This window comes from Dendrobates tinctorius, unplaced genomic scaffold (genome assembly GCF_039654945.1).
Source record: "Dendrobates tinctorius isolate UK_male_01 unplaced genomic scaffold, ASM3965494v1 ptg000406l, whole genome shotgun sequence".
NCBI classification, from domain to species: domain Eukaryota; kingdom Metazoa; phylum Chordata; class Amphibia; order Anura; family Dendrobatidae; genus Dendrobates; species Dendrobates tinctorius.
The window spans coordinates 239727-264065 of record NW_027362071.1 but is presented as its reverse complement, the minus strand read 5'-3'; the positions used below and the strand labels follow the sequence as shown (position 1 = coordinate 264065).

At 45.6% G+C, this 24339-nt stretch overlaps 1 protein-coding gene and 1 long non-coding RNA gene across 6 annotated transcripts in view; both read right to left on the bottom strand.

The window, feature by feature from the left end:
* Positions 1 to 24339, bottom strand: part of SLMAP (sarcolemma associated protein) — a 129147-nt gene that overhangs the window by 7848 nt on the left and 96960 nt on the right. For all 5 annotated transcript variants that reach the window (XM_073563927.1, XM_073563925.1, XM_073563924.1 and 2 more), the window contains 6 exons: positions 22868 to 22993; positions 22662 to 22736; positions 15351 to 15671; positions 14550 to 14667; positions 14127 to 14298; positions 5940 to 6074 (listed from right to left, as the gene is read on the bottom strand). In XM_073563927.1, the coding sequence (XP_073420028.1) occupies positions 5940 to 6074; positions 14127 to 14298; positions 14550 to 14667; positions 15351 to 15671; positions 22662 to 22736; positions 22868 to 22993 (947 nt within the window). The remainder of the gene's footprint in view (positions 1 to 5939; positions 6075 to 14126; positions 14299 to 14549; positions 14668 to 15350; positions 15672 to 22661; positions 22737 to 22867; positions 22994 to 24339) is intronic.
* On the bottom strand, positions 7829 to 12969 carry LOC141076459 (uncharacterized). Its single transcript, XR_012227490.1, has 2 exons — positions 8819 to 12969; positions 7829 to 8550 (listed from the first exon to the last, which is right to left on the bottom strand). It is a non-coding gene; the product is annotated as an uncharacterized lncRNA (long non-coding RNA).

The following is a 24339-nucleotide window of genomic DNA, read 5'->3' as shown; positions in this document are numbered from 1 at the left end:
AAAGTCTGGAGGGCACCAAAAAGAACACCCTGGGATAGGCCAAGGTAATGGTCTTTGGCTGGGGTGTGTGGGCATCTTTTCTATCCTTTCCACTTGGCACGAGATGATCAAATTTGGGGGAAAAAAATAAAATAGGGGTAGTAATGCTAATGTTTTTTTTCCCAAAACTGCTCATCTTATGCCCCTCAACTGGAGATTTCTTGAGCCAAGTTGAAAGTTAGAGAAGGAAACATCTGTACTTCCATGATCACCGACATCATCTCTGACCTGATCTGTCAACTCTGTAAATGGAAAAAACTTATTAAAAGTAGCATGGAGTAATAGTAAAATAACCCGTCCCGCAGTCTGAAGTTTTGCAAATGGCCCAGAAAAAGAGCTGCCAGTACATTGGGATCATCAGTATACCGTATTTTTCGGACTATAAGACACTTTTTTAACAAGAAAAACTCTTGATAGAAAGTATGCGCGTCTTACAGCCTGAAGGCAGCTTCCTATGATGGAGAACGCAGACACCATGTCCTTCCCGATCACAGAGAGAACGGCTCTCCTCCTGCCCAATACTGATCAATGCAGACCAGGAGAGGAAGCTACCGGGCGCTGAACAGACTGCACATCCCGTGCAGATGAAGGACCTTCCACTTGACTAACTCCAGCACCTTTCCAGTCATGTAATTCATGTCATGAAAGGAACTAAAAGGTGTGTATGTAGCAGAGCTGTGTGCATATTTGTCCCTATGTAACAGAGCTGTGTATGCCTATATAGCAGAGCTGTGAGAGCCTGTAACTGCATATGTAGAAGAGCTGTGTATGTCTATATGTGCCTATATAGCACAGCTGTGTGTGCACCTATATAGCAGAGCTGTGTGTATGCATATATGTGCCTATATAGCAGAGCTGTGGGTATGCCTATATGTCCCTATGTAACAGAGCTATGTATGCCTATATAGCAGAGCTGTGAGCCTGTAACTGCATATGTAGAAGAGCTGTGTATGTCTATATGTACCTATATAGCAGAGCTGTGGGTATGCCTATATGTGCTTATGTAGCAGAGCTGTGTATGCCCATATGTGCCTATATAGCAGAGCTGTGTATGCCTACATGTACTTATGTAGCAGGACTGTGTGTGCACCTATATAGCAGAGCTGTGTGTATGCCTATATGTGCCTATATAGCAGAGCTGTGTGTATGCCTATATGTGCCTATATAGTAGAGCTATGTGTATGCCTATATGTGCCTATATAGCAGAGCTGTGTATGCTTACATGTGCTTATGTAGCTGGACTGTGTGTGCACCTATATAGAAGAGCTGTGTGTATGCATATATGTGCCTATATAGCAGAGCTGTGTGTATGCATATATGTGCCTATATAGTAGAGCTGCGTGTATGCCTATATGTGCCTATATAGCAGAGCTGTGTGTATGCCTATATGTGCCTATATAGCAGAGCTGTGTGTATGCCTATATGTGCTTATATAGTAGAGCTGTGTGTATGCCTATATCTGCTTATATAGCAGAGCTGTGTGTAAGCCTATATGTGCTTATATAGTAGAGCTGAATGTATGCCTATATCTGCTTATATAGCAGAGCTGTGTGTATGCATATATGTGCCTATATAGCAGAGCTGTGGGTATGCCTATATGTCCCTATGTAACAGAGCTATGTATGCCTATATAGCAGAGCTGTGAGCCTGTAACTGCATATGTAGAAGAGCTGTGTATGTCTATATGTACCTATATAGCAGAGCTGTGGGTATGCCTATATGTGCTTATGTAGCAGAGCTGTGTATGCCCATATGTGCCTATATAGCAGAGCTGTGTATGCCTACATGTGCTTATGTAGCAGGACTGTGTGTGCACCTATATAGCAGAGCTGTGTGTATGCCTATATGTGCCTATATAGCAGAGCTGTGTGTATGCCTATATGTGCCTATATAGTAGAGCTATGTGTATGCCTATATGTGCCTATATAGCAGAGCTGTGTATGCTTACATGTGCTTATGTAGCTGGACTGTGTGTGCACCTATATAGAAGAGCTGTGTGTATGCATATATGTGCTTATATAGCAGAGCTGTGTGTATGCATATATGTGCATATATAGTAGAGCTGTGTGTATGCCTATATGTGCCTATATAGCAGAGCTGTGTGTATGCCTATAGGTGCCTATATAGCAGAGCTGTGTGTATGCCTATATGTGCTTATATAGTAGAGCTGAATGTATGCCTATATCTGCTGATATAGCAGAGCTGTGTGTATGCCTATATGTGCTTATATAGCAGAGCTGTGTGTATGCCTATATCTGCTTATATAGCAGAGCTGTGTGTAAGCCTATATGTGCTTATATAGTAGAGCTGAATGTATGCCTATATCTGCTTATATAGCAGAGCTGTATGTATGCCTATATAGCAGAGCTGTGTGTATGCCTATATGTGCGTATACAGCAGCGGTGTGTATGTGTTTCTGTGTATATGTAGCAGACTTGTATGTGCCTATATGTGCATATGTTGCAGAGATATGTACTTGTCTACATGTGCATATATGTAGCAGAGCTTTGAGTTTGCACAAAAACACCGAAGAGAAAAACGAACAATAGATCTGTTACATCCTTTGTCACCAATTTTAATGCACTAGTGTAGATTATGACCCCTCCACTTTACAGCACCAGGGAAGTTTTATGTAATAGGATTTTTTTTTTTTTTTCCCAATTTTCTGCTGTCTAAACCTGGGGTGTGGTCTTATGGTCCGAAAAATACGGTATTTCCTTTTTGTGTTTGCTGTGACATCGGCCTCCCACTTTCCATAACCTCTTGTAGGTTTTTTCTATGCGACTCTCCACCTCCGTTTTTACCCTAGGAACGGTCTTCACGTTTATTTGGTGCAGCTAGAACAGACATGGTGGACAGATTTAGTCACAAACATCAGTTATTCAGTGAAAAAGCAACGTGACAATCACTGCTCACATCACAAACCGGTGGCAAACGTGACAATGTGACTACAGGACTTCTCAGTCTGGAAGTTGCCGAGGATCGAACTAGAAGGCAGTGACTAGTTGTCGACATGTTATTTGATTTTGAACGATAAAGCTAAAGGGATTCTCCGTGAATAGAAAAATATATTGAAATGTCATAAATAACTTTCTAAATACCTTTAGACTAGCAAATCCCAATAGCTTTGTCTAGGGAGGTGATTACAGTAGAAATAAAATGAACACAGTCTCGTCACACTGCTGTCCACACACTGTCTAACTGATCTAATACTGGAGATACCGGGTGCTGAGGTAAGACGCTGCTCACACTGCTGTCCACCCTGTGTATCTGATCTATTACTGGAGATACTGGGTGCTGAGGTAAGAAGAGGCTGCTCACACTGCTGTCCACCCTGTGTATCTGATCTAATACTGGAGATACCTGCAGTGCCGAGGTAAGAAGAGGCTGCTCACACTGCTGTCCATCCTGTCTATCTGATCTAATACTGGAGATACCAGGTGATGATGTAAGAAGAGGCTGCTCACACTGCTTTCCACCATGTACTCTGATCTAATACTAGAGATAACAAGGGTGCTGAGGTAAGAAAAGTTTTCTCATACTAGAAGAGTTTTCTCATACTGCTGTCCACCCTGTCTTTCTGATCTAATCCTAGAGATACCAATAGTATTGAGTTAAGTGGAAGCTGCTCACTCTGCTGTCCACCGTTTCTGATCTAATACTGAAGATACCAGGGTGCTGAGGTAAGAAAATGCTGCTCACACTGCTGTCCACCCTGTGTTTCTGATCTAATACTGGAGATACCATGAGTGCTGAGGTAAGATGAGGCTGCTCACACTGCTGTCTACCCTATCTGATCTAATACTGAGAAACTATTGATGCTGGGGTAAGGAGAGGCTGCTCACACTGCTGTCCACCATGTCTTTCTGATCTGATACTGGAGATACCAGGTGATGAGGTAAGAAGAGGCTGCTCACACTGCTGTACATAGATAAACAATCCATTGACAAATTTAAGCAAATGTAAACAGGTGGTGACCACTTTACTTCTACAATGATTACCTCCATAAACAAAACAATTATGACTTCCGAATGAAAAGTATTTTGAATTTATTTATGACCACACTTTGTTTAGGAATTTTTTTTCTCTATTCCCTTCCTGGATAACCTTATTAAGGTACCAGTAAGTTTTATTTGCAATGTAAAAGCTAAGTGTGTAACTTTGTGTGAAATGTCCACGTGTGCCATTACTTCAAGAGAACTGCATGACAGCTACCACTCCATGACTTCAATCTTTCCTAATGAGGACGAAAAGTCATGAATGACCTATGCAAACAAAAAAAAAAAAAAAAAAAAAAAGTAAGAGTCTACTAGGGTTGTGCTCAAGCAGAAATGACTGCAGTGTGGTGTCCTGCCCTCTAGAACTAGTAACATCACATGCATTGCTCACCAATCCAGTGCATTTTACATCACATGCACGTCCCACAGGACACACACACTACAAACTACCATCTGCACAAACGGGACTCATTTTTGCTATTAAAGAAAAATGAGTTATGTTCAGGCTTGTTTAGTTTCCCCTATATGTATACAGAACATATTCCATATGTATCATAATGTATCACTCACCATCAAACTGGAGCACATGGCCATAATATGCTCATATAAACCGGTTCTTTAAGGGAATCTGTTAGCAGGTTATTGCCATGTAATCTTAAGACAGCAGGAGATAAGATGCCAAAACAAAGAATTCAGGGATGTGTCACTTGTCAAAGTGTGTGCTGTTTAGCAACTGTGAAAGATTTATCACTAAGATTAACATTGCTGGATTAGTCCGGCAACGCCCCCTCCTGTGATAAGCACATCACTGTCTATGGACATTGTATAAACACAGCCTGGTGTGGGCGAGGCTATCTTTCTCAGCTCTACTTCATGCTAAATTTAAAAGCTCTGATTGTGTCAGAACGGCTGCACCCAGTAATCTAAGTGGTACATCACTGGATTCAGATTCTCTTTGCGTACATCATGCTGCTCTTTGATGAAAAAGCAAAAATCTGCTGACAGATTCCTTTTAAAGTGACTCTCCAACCTGGTGGTGAAAAGTGAGCACACATATCTTATGTATAATAAACCTACGCGGTGACTTCCTTTTGCCTTCAGAGATCAGTGATCTGGTCCCTCTGCATCCAAGATGGCCAAAGCAGCAGCAAAGGGAGCGATTTGGTAAGTCTGAATCACGTCCCACCTCTTATATGTGCTGTGGTTCATGTGTCACTGTGGTGGTCATCACAGAAGTATGCGGACCGGAATGGGGTGTCAACGCAGGAGGTAACAGAGGGCACCAAGTAGGGTAACTATACATGACAGATGTATAGTCACTCAGTCGCTATAATACTACCATGTACATTGCCGAAAAGTACACAGACCTCACTGTTTTCAAATGGGACCGGGTGTATGGAGGCACGCCAACTCTCCCCGATAAATGATGTTGCGAGAGAGAAAAAAAGAAAAAATTTGAACATGTTTAGTTACAACACTCAATCCTTTTGTTCTCCTAGGAAAAAACCCGCCCCCGAGGAGCATTTATGTGCAGTGAGTAATGATAGCCAGCGCCTAGACTGACTCATGTATCAGCACGATGGTAAAGTGTCATGACATTCACAGTTTACATAGAATAGCTGGCCACGCAACTTAAAAAACCCCCCCCCCCGAATGTATAAAAAATAGAAAAGCCGTTCTACAATAAGCAGCAATGTAATAAAATAAATAATGGCAGCCCTGAAACAGACGTTGCGGCACATTAAGTAAAGCATGATGGACAGGAAGTGAAGTCATTTTCATCCCGTGCTTTGTAAACCACAGCACAGACAATAAAATAATAATGGCGGTCAGGAGTCTGGTACGGTCCTACAAGCCGCGGTGCAGGGCGACCGCAGGCGGCATGGTGGAGGCGGCACTTACATTATTCCCCTTCTCCTGCAGCAGCTTTAGGTTCTCTTTACATTGCTTCAGCTCTTCAGCGACCATTTGCTTTTCTTGTTCTGTTTTCTCGAACGTCATTTTCAGCTCCGATAGTTTCGCTTGTGTGTTTTCATACTAAAATAGATGAAAATCAGAATAGGGTCACCAGTACAAGGTCATTACTGGACAATGGCCGTATACCAGTCGGCTCTGTGTGGTGGGACAGTGCCTTGGAGGCTGTTCAGGTATCCCAGCACGATCCTCAGCCATATCTATAAGGGCTTCTTTGTTTTTATGTATCAGGAAAAGAGATGACACTTGGTCATATTCTAGGTGCCATAGACTGAGTGGAGGGTTAACGTGCACGCTAGGCGGCCGCTCCATTCATCCTCCTAGCCGCGGCCTCCTGCAATCAGTGGGTGCCCCAGCGATTACACCCCCACTGAGCTAGCATTTATCACCTATTTCATAGGTTTTATTTTAATATATACTTTATTTTTCCATTGTAAATTTTTTTTATTCTATTTTCTGTCCATGATTATGGGGACAGCCATCACATTCAGAGATATGTCCAACGGCATCTACAGGGAGCGAACTGCAATTGCCTGGGCACGCAAACTGACTTCTATAGGAAAGTTTTCTAGGCATGCTCCGTGACCTGTGCAGAGAACATTGTATAGGGAGGGGGAGGAGGTGATCTGTGATATCGCCGATATCAAAGGTAGATTCTGTGTTATCTAAGTGTTGCCTTTTCTATAATAAAGATGACAACAGAGTAGTCATCTTTACAAAATAAGTATTACATTAATACGAGTCTTACAGACCAGCATGAAAATTGTAAGATTTCACGATTTCTTTCTAAATATATGTGAAAAAAAAATATATAGTTGTCATTAGAAAATGCTACAGTTCCTTTGCAGAAAACGTTGATCCACAAAAACAGGATTTTTAGTTGCTTACCGTAAAATCTGTTTCTCTGAGCCTTCATTGGGGGACACAGAAACCATGGGTGTATGCTGCTGCCACTAGGAGGCTGCCACTATGCAGAAAAAAAGTTAGCTCCTTCTCCGCAGTGTACACCCCTCCGACAGGAAGTAGGATGTTCAGTTAGTAAGAAAGCAGTAGGAGAAGCAATCTATGAATGAGACAGAAACCACAGAAAACACAAACTCAAACTGTAACACTATAATACAGTAAAAGGCTGTTCAACTTGGGAGGGAGCTGTGTCCCCCAATGAAGGCTCAGAGAAACAGATTTTACGGTAAGCAACTAAAAATCCTGTTTTCTCTATCGCCTTATTGGGGGACACAGAAACCATGGGACGTCCCAAAGCAGTCCCCAAGGGGAGGGAACAGCGGACAACTCCCATCAGGACGAGGGACTCGCCATCGTCCCTTGCCAGGTCCACCTGCAAGATCTTTTTAAGCTCGGCATGGGCTCTGAAAAGCCTCGTGGGCCTATGGAGGACATATCCTCTGTAGAGGTGTCGGGCGAAGACCGAAAGAGCACCGCCAGGAGGACAAACACTGCCCGGGCAGGGTGTGTCGTATTCGGAGGAACGCAGTCTTTCCTGACCAGGTGATCTCACCATGCCAACCGGATTCAGCGATCAGCCGCTGACCAGGAGGTCGGAAGACCTCTACGCTTCAAGTCCAAACCTGATAAGAACCGTTGCTCTGGCTAGATAGCCTGATGAGAGAGCATCATGAAGGGTAAGTCCGAGGACACTGAATCATTGATCCACCGGAAGCACACCACAGCTGCTACAAACTCTCTGAGACCTCAGGAGTAGTTGAAAGTCTGAAAGGGAAGGCTACCAAATGAACAAGAAGATAATGAACCTGTCTGTTTTGAAAAACAAACAAAACCGAAATTTCCGAAGTTCTGAATAAATCAGGGCCTGGATAAAGGTTTCATGGAGCAAAGTAAAAATCTTGCGTTTCTCAGAAGGCGAATGCTGAACGCAGAAGTATTTTCCTGACCAAAAAACAAGGATGGACTCAATCCTAGATCCTCAGCGAGCCATGTTGAGGAAATGCACTGCAGAACAACGAGGTTAGCACGAGGAAAGGGGTCAGCTCACCCTTCTGGAGGCCTACTTAAACATTTGGTCTGGAGGAGCCAAACCGAAGGAACGGTAAGTTGGCGAGGGACATCTTTGGGGATAATTTCGTTTGTGAAACCGTAAGCCAAAAAAGGATCCTTACATGGGAACGAGTCTGATGGACTCGGGAAGGTGTAAAACCATGTCCTCAATGCAAGAAAAAAGGTTTTTGGACAGAGAGAACGGTCAATTCTTCCAACCGGTCTCCAGAGAGAATGCTCTGATGAGCAAACTCGGCCACTCGAATATAGAACTTTGCAACCCGGTGGAGACGGGGCTAAGATATAGCGGCGGGTGCTTCCAAGGTTGAGCTTGGCAACTGCTGTGTGAGCTTGCCGTTGGTATCCCTGAGGGATGCCCGTCTAGGGGAGGAAGACCCGTAGTGGAGGTAACTGGAACCGGAGGGCTTGTAGTCGCAGACGTAGTGAACTCTGCGAAACTCTCCGGAATGAAAAGATGTATTGAGGAGTCCCTTTGTTTAGAAACGGCTGAAGTCAGTTCTGCAGACTGAGATCAAAAGAAAAAAATGAACAGTGTAGCAAGGAAAGTCCCTGAAAAAAATATGGAGTATGTCAACTGCAAAGAAAGCTTGCTCTAGGTAGATCACTTATACACTAGAAGACAACTAGGCTGATGAAAGGAAGATGAATCCGTCTGACGATGTAAATGACCAAATCCATGCTTGGTCCTCTGGAACCGGGAAGGAATTGCAGTGCGTAGACCCGTTTGCGGAGTCTAGGATAACACGCACCAGAGAATAACAGTGAAAGGATACGGTTCCAGCGGAAGGGAGAAACTCGTTATCACTAGATTCTCTATTAGATCCCGGACTGGATCAGGTTTCTACCCTGTCCGATGCTTGCGCAGAGTCAGATCCCCTTCCTGTCTGAGGTGGGATACTTGTTCCCGTCACGGTTGGAAGTCCCATCTCTGAGCTGCGGTAGGTTTTATCCGGGTGTCTGTAAAAAAGGATAGGTAAGTATCGACAATAAGGGGCTCAAGTATTGTGGTAGCTCAAGGCCCTCAGTATATACCAGACCCTAAAAGGTACTATTGGCCAATCATTAATAAGTATAACACACCAGGCAGTAAAGATGGCCTGCGGATAGTACTGTAAACTGACCAATTGAGTAGTTAGGAAAAGAATAATCAGAACGTGTGGACAAAACTCCTGCGGAGCAATTCACACTTAGAGTCCAAAGCATGCCGCAGTAAACTGCGACGATCCGTACCGGACACAAGAGTGTCTAACCTATCTGAAGGTGGAGTATCTACTTATGCTGCTGCCGAGATCCGCTCCGCCTGTACGCGGTAGGGCCTAAATTTTAACTGATAACAACCCACAGATGTTATAGGCTATGGAATATGTAGATGACAGGTGTCCTTGACTCACCTGAAAGCGGTCTGTACCGCAGCTTAAGTCCACCAGAAGTAATACATACCGTCACCTTCCCGAGTGGTGATTAGACGGGAGCTTAGGCAGAAGTTGTAAAAGACCCTGAGGGGCGCGAGAGAAGGCGCCTTTGACTCACCTGACAATAGGACAGAAGAGCCGGACCGGTGTAGCCGATCAACCTCGGGTATGGTTGAGTTACCGGAAAGACGGCAAGTATCGAACAAACACGTCTGGAAGAGGTGTATGCATGTGCTCGATAGGAACCGAACACTGCTGCAATGGGACGCGAAGAACCTGAAGGCTGGAGCGTCTGACTTACCTGAATATGGTACAGAACACCAGTACCACTGCAGCGGTCAGCGAAGCCACGTCTCCCCTGAAGCACAGCACTTTCAACCACTGTACCTGGTAGATGGTGCGTCTGAAGCCTTGGTAGCGGATAGCACCCAGCTGCAATCTGCCCCTATTATCTTGAGAGAGAACCCGAACAAAGGTATAGGAAAGAGCCAATTTTTGTTGCGTGATGGTCTGAATACCTGACGACATTAGGCAGAATCACAGCCTCTGGGATGCGGTCTAGGCCTGAATACCTGACGACATTAGGCAGAATAACAGTAATACGTGTAGTGTGCCGCACCACGAAGACTGTCCTGAGGTATAACTTGACCAGTCCGTTCTTTTGACTGTAGAACAGTAGGCCTAGAATCAGAGGGAGACTAAACTCTACTCTCTGTTGTGCGCCTTGGTCGCAACCTCTGGATCTGCTGGTTGTGGTCAGCATCTTACTACACTGACGCACAGCAGACAATTGCAGGGTAACACGGACTTGTATGAAGCTGAAAGTCCGGCCCAAACAGCAGACGTGAAGGGGTAGAGGCAGGCCTTTATACTGCTTAGAGCAGAGCAAAGTCAACGTCCGGAGGGCAGGAAAATGAAGGACTAATGCCTGGGTGCAGGGGATATGGACGCAGTTGTTATGCCGGGGCACCAGCATCCCTATGTGTGTCTGCCTATCATTCCAGTGAATGTACGGCTCTGGATTATTATTGAACCAGGATTGCACTGCTGTAGATTATTACCGGTTATAGGTAACTAATAAGACAGTGACTGAACGGCTTCAGAGCACTGTACGGTTTCATATTACCCTTACGTCTGTGACTGTACGGCACCAGGGTACTATTACGTCAGTGACTGTGCGGCTCCAGGGTACTCTTAAGCCTGTGACTATACGGCTCAGAGTACCATTTCCGTCAAACTGTGCGACTGCAGAGTACCATTGCGAGACTGTATGGCTGCAGAGTACTATTACGTCAGTGACTGTAACGCTCCCGAGTATCATTACATCAGTAACTGTTCGGCTGCAGAGAACCATTACGTGACTGAATGGCTGCAGAGTACTATTACGTCTGTGCATGTAACGCTCCTGAGTACCAATACGTCAGTAACTCTGCGGCTGCAAAGTACCAATACGAGACTGTATGGCTGCAGAGCACTATTACGTCAGAGACTGTAACGCTCCCAAGTATCATTACATCAGTAACTGTTCGGCTGCAGAGAACCATTACGTGACTGAATGGCTGCAGAGTACTATTACGTCTGTGCATGTAACGCTCCTGAGTACCAATACGTCAGTAACTCTGCGGCTGCAAAGTACCAATACGAGACTGTAAGGTTGCAGAGCACTATTACGTCAGAGACTGTAACGCTCCCAAGTATTATTACATCAGTAACTGTTCGGCTGCAGAGAACCATTACGTGACTGAATGGCTGCAGAGTACTATTACGTCTGTGCATGTAACGCTCCTGAGTACCAATATGTCAGTAACTCTGCGGCTGCAAAGTACCAATACGAGACTGTATGGCTGCAGAGCACTATTACGTCAGAGACTGTAACGCTCCCAAGTATCATTACATCAGTAACTGTTCGGCTGCAGAGAACCATTACGTGACTGAATGGCTGCAGAATACTATTACGTCTGTGCCTGTAACGCTTCTGAGTATCAATACGTCAGTAACTGTGCGGCTGCAAAGTACCATTATGTGACTGTATGGCTGCAGAGTAGTATTACGACTGCAGAGTACTATTACATCAGGGACTGTAAGGCTCCGGAATATCATTACGTGAGTAACTGGGCTAGAGCCACTATTGATTGTACGGCCCAGGAGAACTTATTACGCCAATTACTGTTGTGCTCTACAGGATCTAATACCCGAGAGACTATCACTATAACGCATAGCAGAGGAGCCAATACCAACGTAGGATAATCTGCCACATCTCTGGACCTGCCGATAGCGTGGGGCTGCTTAAATTTTACTGTAAGGGACTTGCGGTGACAAGGCCCGCGCTGCCCGCAGGCAGAAATCATTATCGGTGCGCTCACCCCCATATGGCCGCACAGGGCCCCCAGCTACCCACATTAGAAGAGGGGCGCTGTCCAGACCTCCACTCTGCACAGCCCGAGCGGGGGCGGATCTAACCGTGGACTCAGGGCGCAGGCAGGAATCATTACAGCAGGAAGATGGCGGCGATGTGTCTTCTCTGTGCGCCGCAAGGTAGCCGGACATAGGGCGGAGTTTGCGCCGGGAGCTGAAGAGTAGTGATGGGTAGCTCCCGAAGGAGCCGGCTCTAAGAGCCGGCTCTTTATAGTGAATCATATGAGCCGGCTCCTGGCAGGGAGCCAATTGAAATTTAAACGGCTCTTTGCCAGTTCACGTTCCACAGTCAGTCCCCTCTTGCCCCGCCCCTTCCGGCAGTAGTCACTCTGATCTTATCCAGGAGACTGAGAAAGAATGCATGCTCCTCCTGCTGCCGCACATAGCACTGACTCACAGCCCCGCCCCCCTCCAATCTGTGACAAGCATTCCTTGCCCTCTTGTGATTGTTTTTAAGTTAACACACGCTGTTATTTTGGAAATTATCAGGTTTAAAGGGGTAGGCTCAATTCTTACCTTTCCCGGCTCCAGCGCTGCATTTTCTCTTATGCCCCTGCCTCAGGGGGCGGGGCCGGAGATGCGACAGGCAGTTCTGTGCGCACGCATGACATGCGCACAGAACTCCGTGATTGGCCTCCCGGGACCGATCGCACAGCTCCGTGCTGTCACCGCCCGACCCACAACGGCACAAATTCCTTATCTAAATCCGCCTGGATGCAGATGCGACATGTGACACTGCAGTTTTGCTGCAGACTGTTTGCAGCAGACAGCCCACAGCGAACTTGCGAAGTGTGAAGGTAGCTTTAAAATGTGGCACTGATAATTAGGATCTTGTTGCTATTTTGCATGTTCATTTTGTGTTTGTTAAAGTTTTTACAGCAAATATAAAATCTGGTTATTCTGGAAACTATTCTGTTTTATGTTATAAATTGGCACATGTGTAGATTTTTACTAAAAGGTATACAATCATGGGTTAACACATACCAGAATTTGGCTTCAAATTTAAAGCCAAAGGTAATAGGAAATGAAGAGCCGTTTTCAGAGCCAAAAGAGCCGGCTCTTTTTGGTGTGCCGATCCAAAAGAGCCGGCTCACCAAAAAAACGCATTTTACCCATCACTACTGAAGAGAGACGGGCGGGAAAAAAGCCCGCCAGATACGAGAACGGGGGGCGGAGCTACCAAAGACTAGGCCGCAACTGAAGCCGGGGCCTAGATTAGACACAGGAGACCGCCGACGAAGGGGGGGGGGGGGGGGGGGGCGCGGAGGCCCGAAAAACCTGGAGCTATCCCCTGAATCCTACTGGAAAGGTCAGGTGCGGGGGGAAGCGGCGGGGCATGAGCCCCGCGCTGAGGGGAGCTGGCTGCTGCCCACCATCACCTATTCTGCTGAATAGGGTACGAGCTGGGGGAAGCCTGAAGTGATCTGCCGGCAGGAGATGAGCTCTTCACATGTGCGGCAGGAGAGCGGCCAGATGAGGGGAGGACTAGGCCCGATTAAGCGGGCCAAGACTAAAAGGGGTTTCCTCTTCTTTATCCCATCTTCTTATGCGAAGTTCTTTCCTAGGAAAAAATGGTACCTTTTCTCCCTGTGGTGTCCGACGTCCGGAAAAAGGTTTCAGGACGTCACGTCTCATCCAACAAACAGGCTGTGGTGGGCGAGTAGGTGGGAGACGAAGGGCCAGGACCGGGTCTGCCTCACCTAAGCACACTTCTGTGCTAGGGGTCTGGGTCCTGCCGGCTAGACGTAAGAGGATACGGGGTGCCAGTACACGCCGTACTCCTAGTCTCTTGTGGGAGTACAGATGTGACTATTCACTCTGTATCCCTTCTGTACCTGAAAAGGAACGACGCACATTGAGGTAGATAGGGGTCTAATGAAAGACCCGTGTCCACCTCCTACTGACACTAAGCTAAACTGAACATCCTACTTCCTGTCGGAGGGGTGTACACTGCGGAGAAGGAGCTAACTTTTTTTCTGCATAGTGTCAGCCTCCTAGTGGCAGCAGCATACACCCATGGTTTCTGTGTCCCCCAATAAGGCGATAGAGAAATAGCTGACAATAGTATGACTTCTGGGTTCAAACATCATCTCTGTTAGGCTCAGGAAAGTGAATAGAGCCTGAAGCCACCCATCAGGTGCTCTGTTGTTACAGTCTATGCTGGTCTTGATTATCGGACCCCCAGCGATCATGTATCTATAACGTATCCTGTGAACAAGGGATGAATTTATAAAGAGAACCCCTTTAAACTTACCTCCTGCTGAATGTTGAGGACGCGCTTCTCGGCCTCTTTGAGCTGAACTTTCAAGTTGGTCACCTCTCGCTGACTCTGTTCTTTCATAGATCCCACCTGACTTTCAAGTTCCTTTCGGGAACTTTCCAAGACGGTGAGATTATTTGAGAGGCTTTGAGACTGCTTCTGAGAACTGGGAGAAAAAAGAAAATGGTAAAAAAAAAAGCTTGGACTGAAAATCACTTTGCTCCACTAGTGACAGTCCACAGAGGGAGGACTACGACAAGCAAATTTACAGTGCCCATATCCTACCACGAAATTACAAATTTAGTACTGGAGGGCAATGGAGGGTGAATTGGGCTTATGGAGACGTTCAACACGTGCCAGGAGCTAGATTGAGCTTTAATTGGTTCTCAGCAACAATCTTCTAAAAACTTTCCTTACCTGTGCAGCTCACTCTCAATCCTCTGGCACTGTCCAGTCAAAGCAGCGTTCTCTTTCTGCAGAGAGGAGCACTCTGCCTCCAGAGAAGTGACACTTTTTCGAAGATCCTCCATTTCAGCTGTGAAGATGGAGCATGGTTAGGTGGTATAACGAGCCATTATAATATAGATGTTATAACAAACAATGACGACGATACCCGCAAATTATTTCAGAAACTACCAATTCATTACAGTTCTCAAGATCTTGGCATGCAGTCATTAGGAACAGAAATAGTTTTCTTCCACTGGATCAGAATTTGTCTCGGTCTTGTGACGGGACACACAGGTGCATTATGAGACACTGCTCTAAAAGCCATAAAAGGCCTGGGCACCTGTGCATCATTGACGTAGACATACTCTAACGTCCTCATTTAATGACCGCAAGCAGAGATCTTGAATACTGAGGAAGTGTAAAATTATGTCATGTCAGATAATGCTATGATCCTGCAGATATAGGGTTAATCTGCATGTTTATAGGATTAGAAAGGTGCCCAGACGCCGTACTAAAAGCACAGCTCACAGGAGAAAATCAACTTTATTATTATTCGCAGAAGCCGCCAGCTTTCAGTCATGTATGTATGCACGACTGAAAGTCGGCGGCTCATATAAGGAATAAAGTCGATTTTCTCCAGATAACCACATTTTCAGTACAGCAGCCGGGCAACTTTCTAACCCTATTAACCTGCAGATTAACCCTATATCTTGAAGGTTAATAGCGTTATCTGCTGTGACAATGAATTTTGGTGGCTAGCACACTACTGACCTTTCAATCTTACTGACTCGGACACTTGCTGGTCCTCACGATCTTTGCACTGGGCCTGGAAATTGGCCTGTAGGTTGACTATTTCTGCCTCGTACTGTTTGGCTGTTTTACGCCAATGCTCAAGCTCAAACCGCACTTCCTGTAACTCTCCCTGAAGTTCTGCTATTTCTCCTTCTCTTTCAGTAGCGACTTGATCAGAGACGTGTTTCAGGATGGCGATCTCTTCCTGCGCATTCATCAGCTCTTCCCGGGTACTAGAGATATCATTTTCTTTTTCTTCACGTAAGATTTCAATCTCTTCCTGCAACCTGTGCAATTGAGCTGGGGAAAAAAAAAAATATATATATAAAAAATAATTTGTCTTTCCATACATACAATATGGCAGCTACTGATGTGAAGTCAGAATGGGAAAAGATTTATTTACCATTTAAAGGGGTTGTCCGGGCTTTTCACATAATATCAGTACATACAGTGGGGCAAAAAAGTATTTAGTCAGTCAGCAATAGTGCAAGTTCCACCACTTAAAGAGATGAGAGGCATCTGTAATTTACATCATAGGTAGACCTCAACTATGGGAGACAAACTGAGAAAAAAAAAATCCAGAAAATCACATTGTCTGTTTTTTTTTCATTTTATTTGCATATTATGGTGGAAAATAAGTATTTGGTCAGAAACAAAATTTCATCTCAATACTTTGTGATATATCCTTTGTTGGCAATGACAGAGGTCAAACGTTTTCTGTAAGTCTTCACAAGGTTGCCACACACTGTTGTTGGTATGTTGGCCCATTCCTCCATGCAGATCTCCTCTAGAGCAGTGATGTTTTTGGCTTTTCGCTTGGCAACACGGACTTTCAACTCCCTCCAAAGGTTTTCTATAGGGTTGAGATCTGGAGACTGGCTAGGCCACTCCAGGACCTTGAAATGCTTCTTACGAAGCCACTCCTTCGTTGCCCTGGCGGTGTGCTTTGGATCATTGTCATGTTGAAAGACCCAGCCACGTTTCATCTTCAATGCCCTTGCTGATGGAAGGAGGTTTGCACTCAAAATCTCACGATACATGGCCCCATTCATTCTTTCATGTACCCGGATCAGTCGTCCTGGCCCCTTTGCAGAGAAACAGCCCCAAAGCATGATGTTTCCACCACCATGCTTTACAGTAGGTATGGTGTTTGATGGATGCAACTCGGTATTCTTTTTCCTCCAAACACGACAAGTTGTGTTTCTACCAAACAGTTCCAGTTTGGTTTCATCAGACCATAGGACATTCTCCCAAAACTCCTCTGGATCATCCAAATGCTCTCTAGCAAACTTCAGACGGGCCCGGACATGTACAGGCTTAAGCAGTGGGACACGTCTGGCACTGCAGGATCTGAGTCCATGGTGGCGTAGTGTGTTACTTATGGTAGGCCATGTTACATTGGTCCCAGCTCTCTGCAGTTCATTCACTAGGTCCCCCAGCGTGGTTCTGGGATTTCTGCTCACCGTTCTTGTGATCATTCTGACCCCACGGGGTGGGATTTTGCGTGGAGCACCAGATCGAGGGAGATTATCAGTGGTCTTGTATGTCTTCCATTTTCTAATTATTGCTCCCACAGTTGATTTCTTCACTCCAAGCTGGTTGGCTATTGCAGATTCAGTCTTCCCAGCCTGGTGCAGGGCTACAATTTTGTTTCTGGTGTCCTTTGACAGCTCTTTGGTCTTCACCATAGTGGAGTTTGGAGTCAGACTGTTTGAGGGTGTGCACAGATGTCTTTTTATACTGATAAGTTTAAACAGGTGCCATTACTACAGGTAATGAGTGGAGGAAAGAGGAGACTCTTAAAGAAGAAGTTACAGGTCTGCGAGAGCCAGAAATCTTGATTGCTTGTTTCTGACCAAATACTTATTTTCCACCATAATATGCAAATAAAATGAAAAAAAAACAGACAATGTGATTTTCTGGATTTTTTTTTCTCAGTTTGTCTCCCATAGTTGAGGTCTACCTATGATGTAAATTACAGACGCCTCTCATCTTTTTAAGTGGTGGAACTTGCACTATTGCTGACTGACTAAATACTTTTTTTCCCCCACTGTATCTGGGCTGCAGAATTATGACAATAAGTAATTTACTTTCTGTCACTAGCTTGCACGGTTTTCTAGATATTCTGAACAGAACGTCCAAGGGGGGGGTGGGTTATGGCATTGAAATGAGAACTAGTCGTAACCTCCTACTCTATTCCAAACATGCCCTCTATAGCTACAGGCCCTCCCCATCCACATGAAGCCCTCATGACAAAGTAACAAATCCTCCCCCTCTAGCAGCCTCACTGCGGAGAGCAGACCACCCCAGCAGCTCCTCCCCCAGACACACGCTGAACAGTGATCTATGGAAAGTGAAACTAGTGAGGAGGGAAAATCGTCCTGTATTTGGGACACTCCATGATTACAATACATAACGCAGCGTATGTGCGAAGCTCCACCAAACTCCCAGCAAGCTCCAGTGACCAGCACCACCCACTGCCCACTCATGGGCTGTCAGTAAACTGCACCAGCACTCATGTTTATCATCATTCCAGCATTGGAAAGAACAGCAGTGATCCTGTATTTGTGAAAGCAGCACAATACATACATACACCCCCCAACACTTCACACTGTTACAGCTGCTGATTGGACAGGCTGCTCCCATCAGTATTTGTGTCATTAGAGACACAGTGCTCAGACATACACTGTACCAAATCTGCTGCTGTGTGAAGACATCAGTGACACAGAGCTGTCTCATTCACATAGCAGAGGCTTTGTCACAGAACAGATAACATCAGTGACTGCCATCCCCTGTGCAGATTAGAAGCTGCAGACCCCCATCACTGGCCATCACAGTCTGTTCTCACTGCTGCCAGCAGCCTTGGACAGTGAGGGAAGGAATTACTGATAATGAGCTATGTACTGTAATCATGGAGTGTCCCAGAATACAGGACGATTTTCCCTCCTCCTCACTAGTTTCAGTTTCCATAGAACACTGTTCAGCGTGTGTCTGGGGGAGGAGCAGCTCTCTGCACTGAGGCTGCTAGAGGGGGAGGATTTGTTACTGTGTGATGAGGGCTTCTTCATGTGGACGGGGAGGGCCTGTAGCTATGGAGGGTGGGGTTGTTGCTATAGAGGGCATGTTTGGAGTAGAGTAGGAGGTTACAACTAATTCTCATTTCAATGTCATAACACACCCCCCTTGGACGTTCTGTTCAGAATATCTAGAAAACCGTGCAAACTAGTGACAGAAAGTAAATTACTTATTGTCCTAATTCTGCAGCCCAGATATGTACTGAGATTATGTGAAAAGCCCGTACAACCCCTTTAACCCCCTTCAAAAGTGAAACATTGCCAGCAAGAACCAAAAATACACTGATTAGTTCTCTCAATAAAAAGGTGGTTATACCAGTCAAATAAAGGTTGGGGGTGTGCCCTGGGTGGGAGAGGGTTAAGACCGGAGCTCTTTGTTTATACTGCAATGGTTACATAATTACACGTTTATGTTACTTTGACCTGTGTTGTACATTTGTGCTAATGTTGTATTATAGTATAATAGTATTATATTATAGTAAGGTGGTTATAAAATATAAAGTATCTCTGAGTATAGAGCCCCACCCACTCCGCATAGTTACATTCACTATAGTATCCCACATCATCCCGTCAGCAAGAGCCACTAGACAACTACCCCTAATATCCCACATCATCCTGTCAGAGCCACCAGACTACTAGCCCTAATATCCCACATCTCCCCATCAGCCAGAGCCACCAGACTACTACCCCTAATATCCCACATCATCCCGCCAGCCAGAGCCACCAGACTACTAATATCCCACATCATCCCATCAACCAGAGCCACCGGACTACTACCCCTAATATCCCACATCGTCCCATCAGCCAGAGCCACCAGACTACTACCCCTAATATCCCACATCATCCCGCCAGCCAGAGCCACCAGACTACTAATATCCCACATCATCCCATCAGCCAGAGCCGCCAGACTACTACCCCTAATATCCCACATCATCCCGTCAGCCAGAGCCGCCAGACTACTACCCCTAATATTCCACATCATCCCATCAGCCAGAGCCGCCAGACTACTACCCCTAATATTCCACATCATCCCATCAGCCAGAGCCGCCAGACTACTACCCCTAATATCCCACATCATCCCGTCAGAGCCACTGGACTACTACCCCTAATATCCCACATCATCCCATCAGAGCCACTGGACTACTACCCGTAATATCCCACATCATCCCGTCAGCCAAAGCCATCTGACAACTACCCCTAATATCCCACATAATCATGTCAGAGCCACCGGACTACTAGCCCTAATATCCCACATCATCCCGTCAGCCAGAGCCACCAGACTACTACCCCTAATATCCCACATCATCCTGTCAGCCAGAGCCACCAGACTACTACCCCTAATATCCCACATCATCCCGTCAGCCAGAGCCGCCAGACTACTACCCCTAATATCCCACATCATCCCGTCAGCCAGAGCCACAAGACTACTACCCCCAATATCCCACATCATCCCGTCAGCCAGAGACACCAGACTACTCCTCCTAATATCCCTCATCATCCCGTCAGCCAGAGCCACCAGACTACTAATATCCCACATCATCCCGTCAGCCAGAGCCACCAGACTACCCCTAATATCCCACATCATCCCGTCAGCCAGAGCCACCAGACTACTACCCCTAATATCCCACATCATCCCGTCAGCCAGAGCCACCAGACTACTATCACTAATATCCCACATCATCCCGTCAGCCAGAGCCACTAGACAACTACCCCTAATATCCCACATCATCCCGTCAGAGCCACTGGACTTCTACCCCTAATATCCCACACCATCCCATCAGCCAGAGCCACTGGACTACTAGCCCTAATATCCCACATCATCCCGTCAGCCAGAGCCACCAGACTACTACCCCTAATATCCCACATCATCCCGTCAGCCAGAGCCACGGGTCTACTATCACTAATATCCCACATCATCCCGTCAGCCAGAGCCACTAGACAACTACCCCTAATATCCCACATCATCCCATCAGAGCCACTGGACTACTACCCCTAATATCCCACACCATCCCATCAGCCAGAGCCACTGGACTACTAGCCCTAATATCCCACATCATCCCGTCAGCCAGAGCCACCAGACTACTACTCCTAATATCCCACATCATCCCGTCAGCCAGAGCCACCACATCATCCCGTCAGCCAGAGCCATCAGACCACTACCCCTAATATCCCACATCATCCCGTCAGCTAGAGCCACCACATCATCCCGTCAGCCAGAGCTACCTGACTACTAACCCTAATATGCCACATCATCCCATCAGCCTGGGATCAGAACCAGAGCGCTAAGTGGAAGGGTCCTAACTTCCATACCAGGGATCCCTTTAAGAGAGGCCTGGGGTCAGAACCAGAGTGCTGGATGGATTTGCCCTGACTTCCATGCCAATGATCCCTTTAATAGAAGCCTGGGGTCAGAATCAGAGCGATGAGGGATTTGCCTTAACTTCCATACCGGGGATCCCTTTAAGAGAGGCCTGGGGTCAGTACCAAAGCACAGAGTGGATTTGCCCTAACTTCCATACCGGGGATCCCTTTAAGAGGGGCCTGGGGTCAGAATCAGAGCGCAGAGTGGATTTGCCCTCACTTCCATACTGTGGATCCCTTTAAGAGGGCCTGGGGTCCGTACCAAAGCACAGAGTTGATTTTCCCTCACTTCCATACCAGGAATCCCTTTAAGAGGGGCCTGGGGACAGAATCAGAGCACAGAGTGGATTTGCCCTCACTTCCATACCGGGGATCCCTTTAAGAGGGGCCTGGGGTCAGAACCAGAGCGCTGAGGGATTTGCCCTAACTTCCATACCATTGATCCCTTTGAGAGGCCTGGGGTCAGTATCAGAGCGCTGAGGGATTTACCCTAACTTCCATACCAATGATCCCTTTAAGAGGGAAGATGTGCCTATGGGATGGAGGATGTGTGATGGATATATGGGCACGAGGGGGGATCCATTTCTGTCATGAGCTCTCTGCTCCTTTCTTGGGGGGTAGACAATGGCTAGGAGCTTATGTTCCCAGGGATGCTAGATTTCTCCCACCTGGTCAGTGTATGCTGAGGTGTTATGGAGTGGGAAAACTTGCTTATAGCAACCAATCACAGCTCAGCTTCTTTTAAACAGCTCTGATGAAATGAAAGATGCTTAGTGATTGGGTGGGGCTATGTGGAGTGGGCGTGGCCGATACACAGATACATTCATTTTTATATAGATATATAGATGTGTGTGTATATATATATATATATATATATATATATATATATATACACACACATATATACACACACATATTTATTTATATATACATACACACACAATTTATAATAATTTTTTCATTATATATAATTTATGTTTTACTCGCCATTCCCAGAATCGAGTCTCAGAACAGACTCTGCAGCTCTGCAACAGTCACCACCTCATTTGCCCTGCCCGAGTAGACGGCATGAGCTCAGTCATTGACGGTAGTGCTATCTATGTGACGTGAGTGCTGCAGACCACGAGACCCCCAAGGCAGCTACAGAGCCTCAGCACTGGACCTGAGAAAAATGAGTAATGCATTTCCCCATTCTTCAAAACCCTTTAATTCTTCAGTAAAGAGGTTACAGGATGAAATGTTTAAAAAGTTGCAGAAGATTTTGTTAGGCAAAAATTCGGCCTTAAAAGATACCCAAACACCATTAACCTACAGATATTGAGTTAATCTGCATGTAAAATGCATTCCATTGATGCCCAATCTTACAGAAAGCTATCTTTGCTCCTCCAGTGAGCCACCAGCTCACAGTCCTAGATGCATGCAAGGAGCGTCCTCCATACACTCTGGGACTTTCAGTGACAGCTGACTTTGCCGTGAAACGGCAGAGAGTGAACTGTCAATCAAAGCACCGTTACAGAGCGAACTGTCAATCAAAGCACAGTTACAGAGCGAACTGTCAATCAAAGTGCTGGAACATGTTTACAGCTGCCACTCACAATGCTATGAGTGATGACTGAAGCAGGTTTGTGCATGCCTCTATGACTGAGAGAAGGTGGCTCCCGGGAGGAATAAAGTTAATTTTATCCGGATGGTCAAAATTTCAGTACTGAGGCCAGACAGCATTGTATCGCTATCGGTTTCCAGATTAAGCCTATATCTGCAGGTTAATTGCATTTTGGGATCATGACCTACAAATAAGTGTTGTACGATAAAGCCCGCTGCAGGTCTGGTATTAGGGTTATGGTGCGGCGGGTACCTTGGAGGTGCTGAATCTGCTTGGTAGACTCTTCCGCTTGTTTTCTACTGGATTTCCGCTCTTCTTCTAGAAGTGCTGCAGACAAAGCGTCAAAAGTAAAAGATCTATAACTACACACAAAGGAATACGTGAAAATTGCCCATGTCTATGCAGAGGAGTTTTTTTTCCCAGAACATGCACCCAAGACTCCAGAACACAAACGTTACCTTGAAGTTCTGAGCATTTCTGCCTGCTGGACTTTGCAATATCCTGCGCCTCCGACAGCTCTTTTCGCAGCTGCTGCAGGTCCTGCTTTGCATCATTAGAGCCAGACTGGACAGTATGCAGCTCATCTGGAGGAAGTCGCAGAGGATTACATGACTTATTCACAGAAGACAGGTAATGTACACTTCCAGATGGTCAGTATTATTGTAGTTTACAGGATTTCAAAGTAAATACGCTTGCAAATATGTAATCCTAGCAATCTAAATGGCGCAAAACAAAAGGCGTTATCCTCCTCTCTTAAATGCATGTAATTGGGGCTAAAAATCATTTTTGTAATTCGGTTTCATTAAAAATTTGGCAGTGTTTGCCTTCTAGGGGCTCTGTGCTGCACATTCTATTGCTGGCTGCAGAATGAGTCAACTGAGAATCTGGCAGAGAGTCCACGATGATGGCCTAACAGCGAATTACAGGTCTTTTCCTGAGCTTGTCTCGGCTGATTCATGACCACATCAAAGTTGAACGTGCAGGAAAAGTCAGTAAAAACCAAACCGTGCAATATATTCATATACAAACGGGATACTGTCGTGCTAAACAGCTAGTGGATGTACGGGGGGGGGGGTGGAGGAGGAAGGGAGAAGACGTGCAATTATAAATATAATCAATAAGAATTGCATGTATAACGTTATGCCAAGATAACCCCTTCCAAAATCACGGTATTTATGATACAATAATTAGAAAAAACAACAATTTGTGGTGTTTCTGCTAACCACAAATCTAATGTTTGGGATATAGATCTTACATACAGAGTAATTAATTCACTAATTTCTTTCTATTAAAGTGTCAGTTTATAATGCTACAAATAGTTACCACCGCAGACCGAGCATTTCAGCTACTAAATATGCATGTGAAACAGAAAGGAGTAAAACAGAAGCCCTGCAGCTTGTGATCTAGCCTCCTTGGAGCAGTTCACTGGAGAATGAGGGTTACATTTGCACCTCTGAGGGCTCCTGTGTGCACTGGTGTCAGCTGTAGGGATCCTGCATGTAATTTAAAATGGACGTAGTGCAGCAAGAAGCTGCGAGTCCTCCGGAAAATGTAATAAGTCTGTGCAACTAAATGCTTTGCTAAATAAAGTGGACACCAGTGCACATAAAAGCACTCAGAGGTACAAGGATCACCCCCAAATATCAGTGAACTACAACAATGACACTAGAATCTGCAAACTCCAGGTCTTCTTTTTGTTACTACTTTTATTTTTCACATGACTGATTGTTGGCGGAAATGCTCGGTCTGTGGTGGTAACTATTTGTAGCATTATAAAGTGACTTTTTTTAATAGCCATTACGGAATTATTTATTTTGTATATCCAAGCTATTTAGTTGTGGAATTTCCCTGCGCAGGTTTAAATCCTGCTGACTACGTATATGTTCCCATAGCTTTTCGACTGATTAACTGAGTAGATCAATTCGCATGT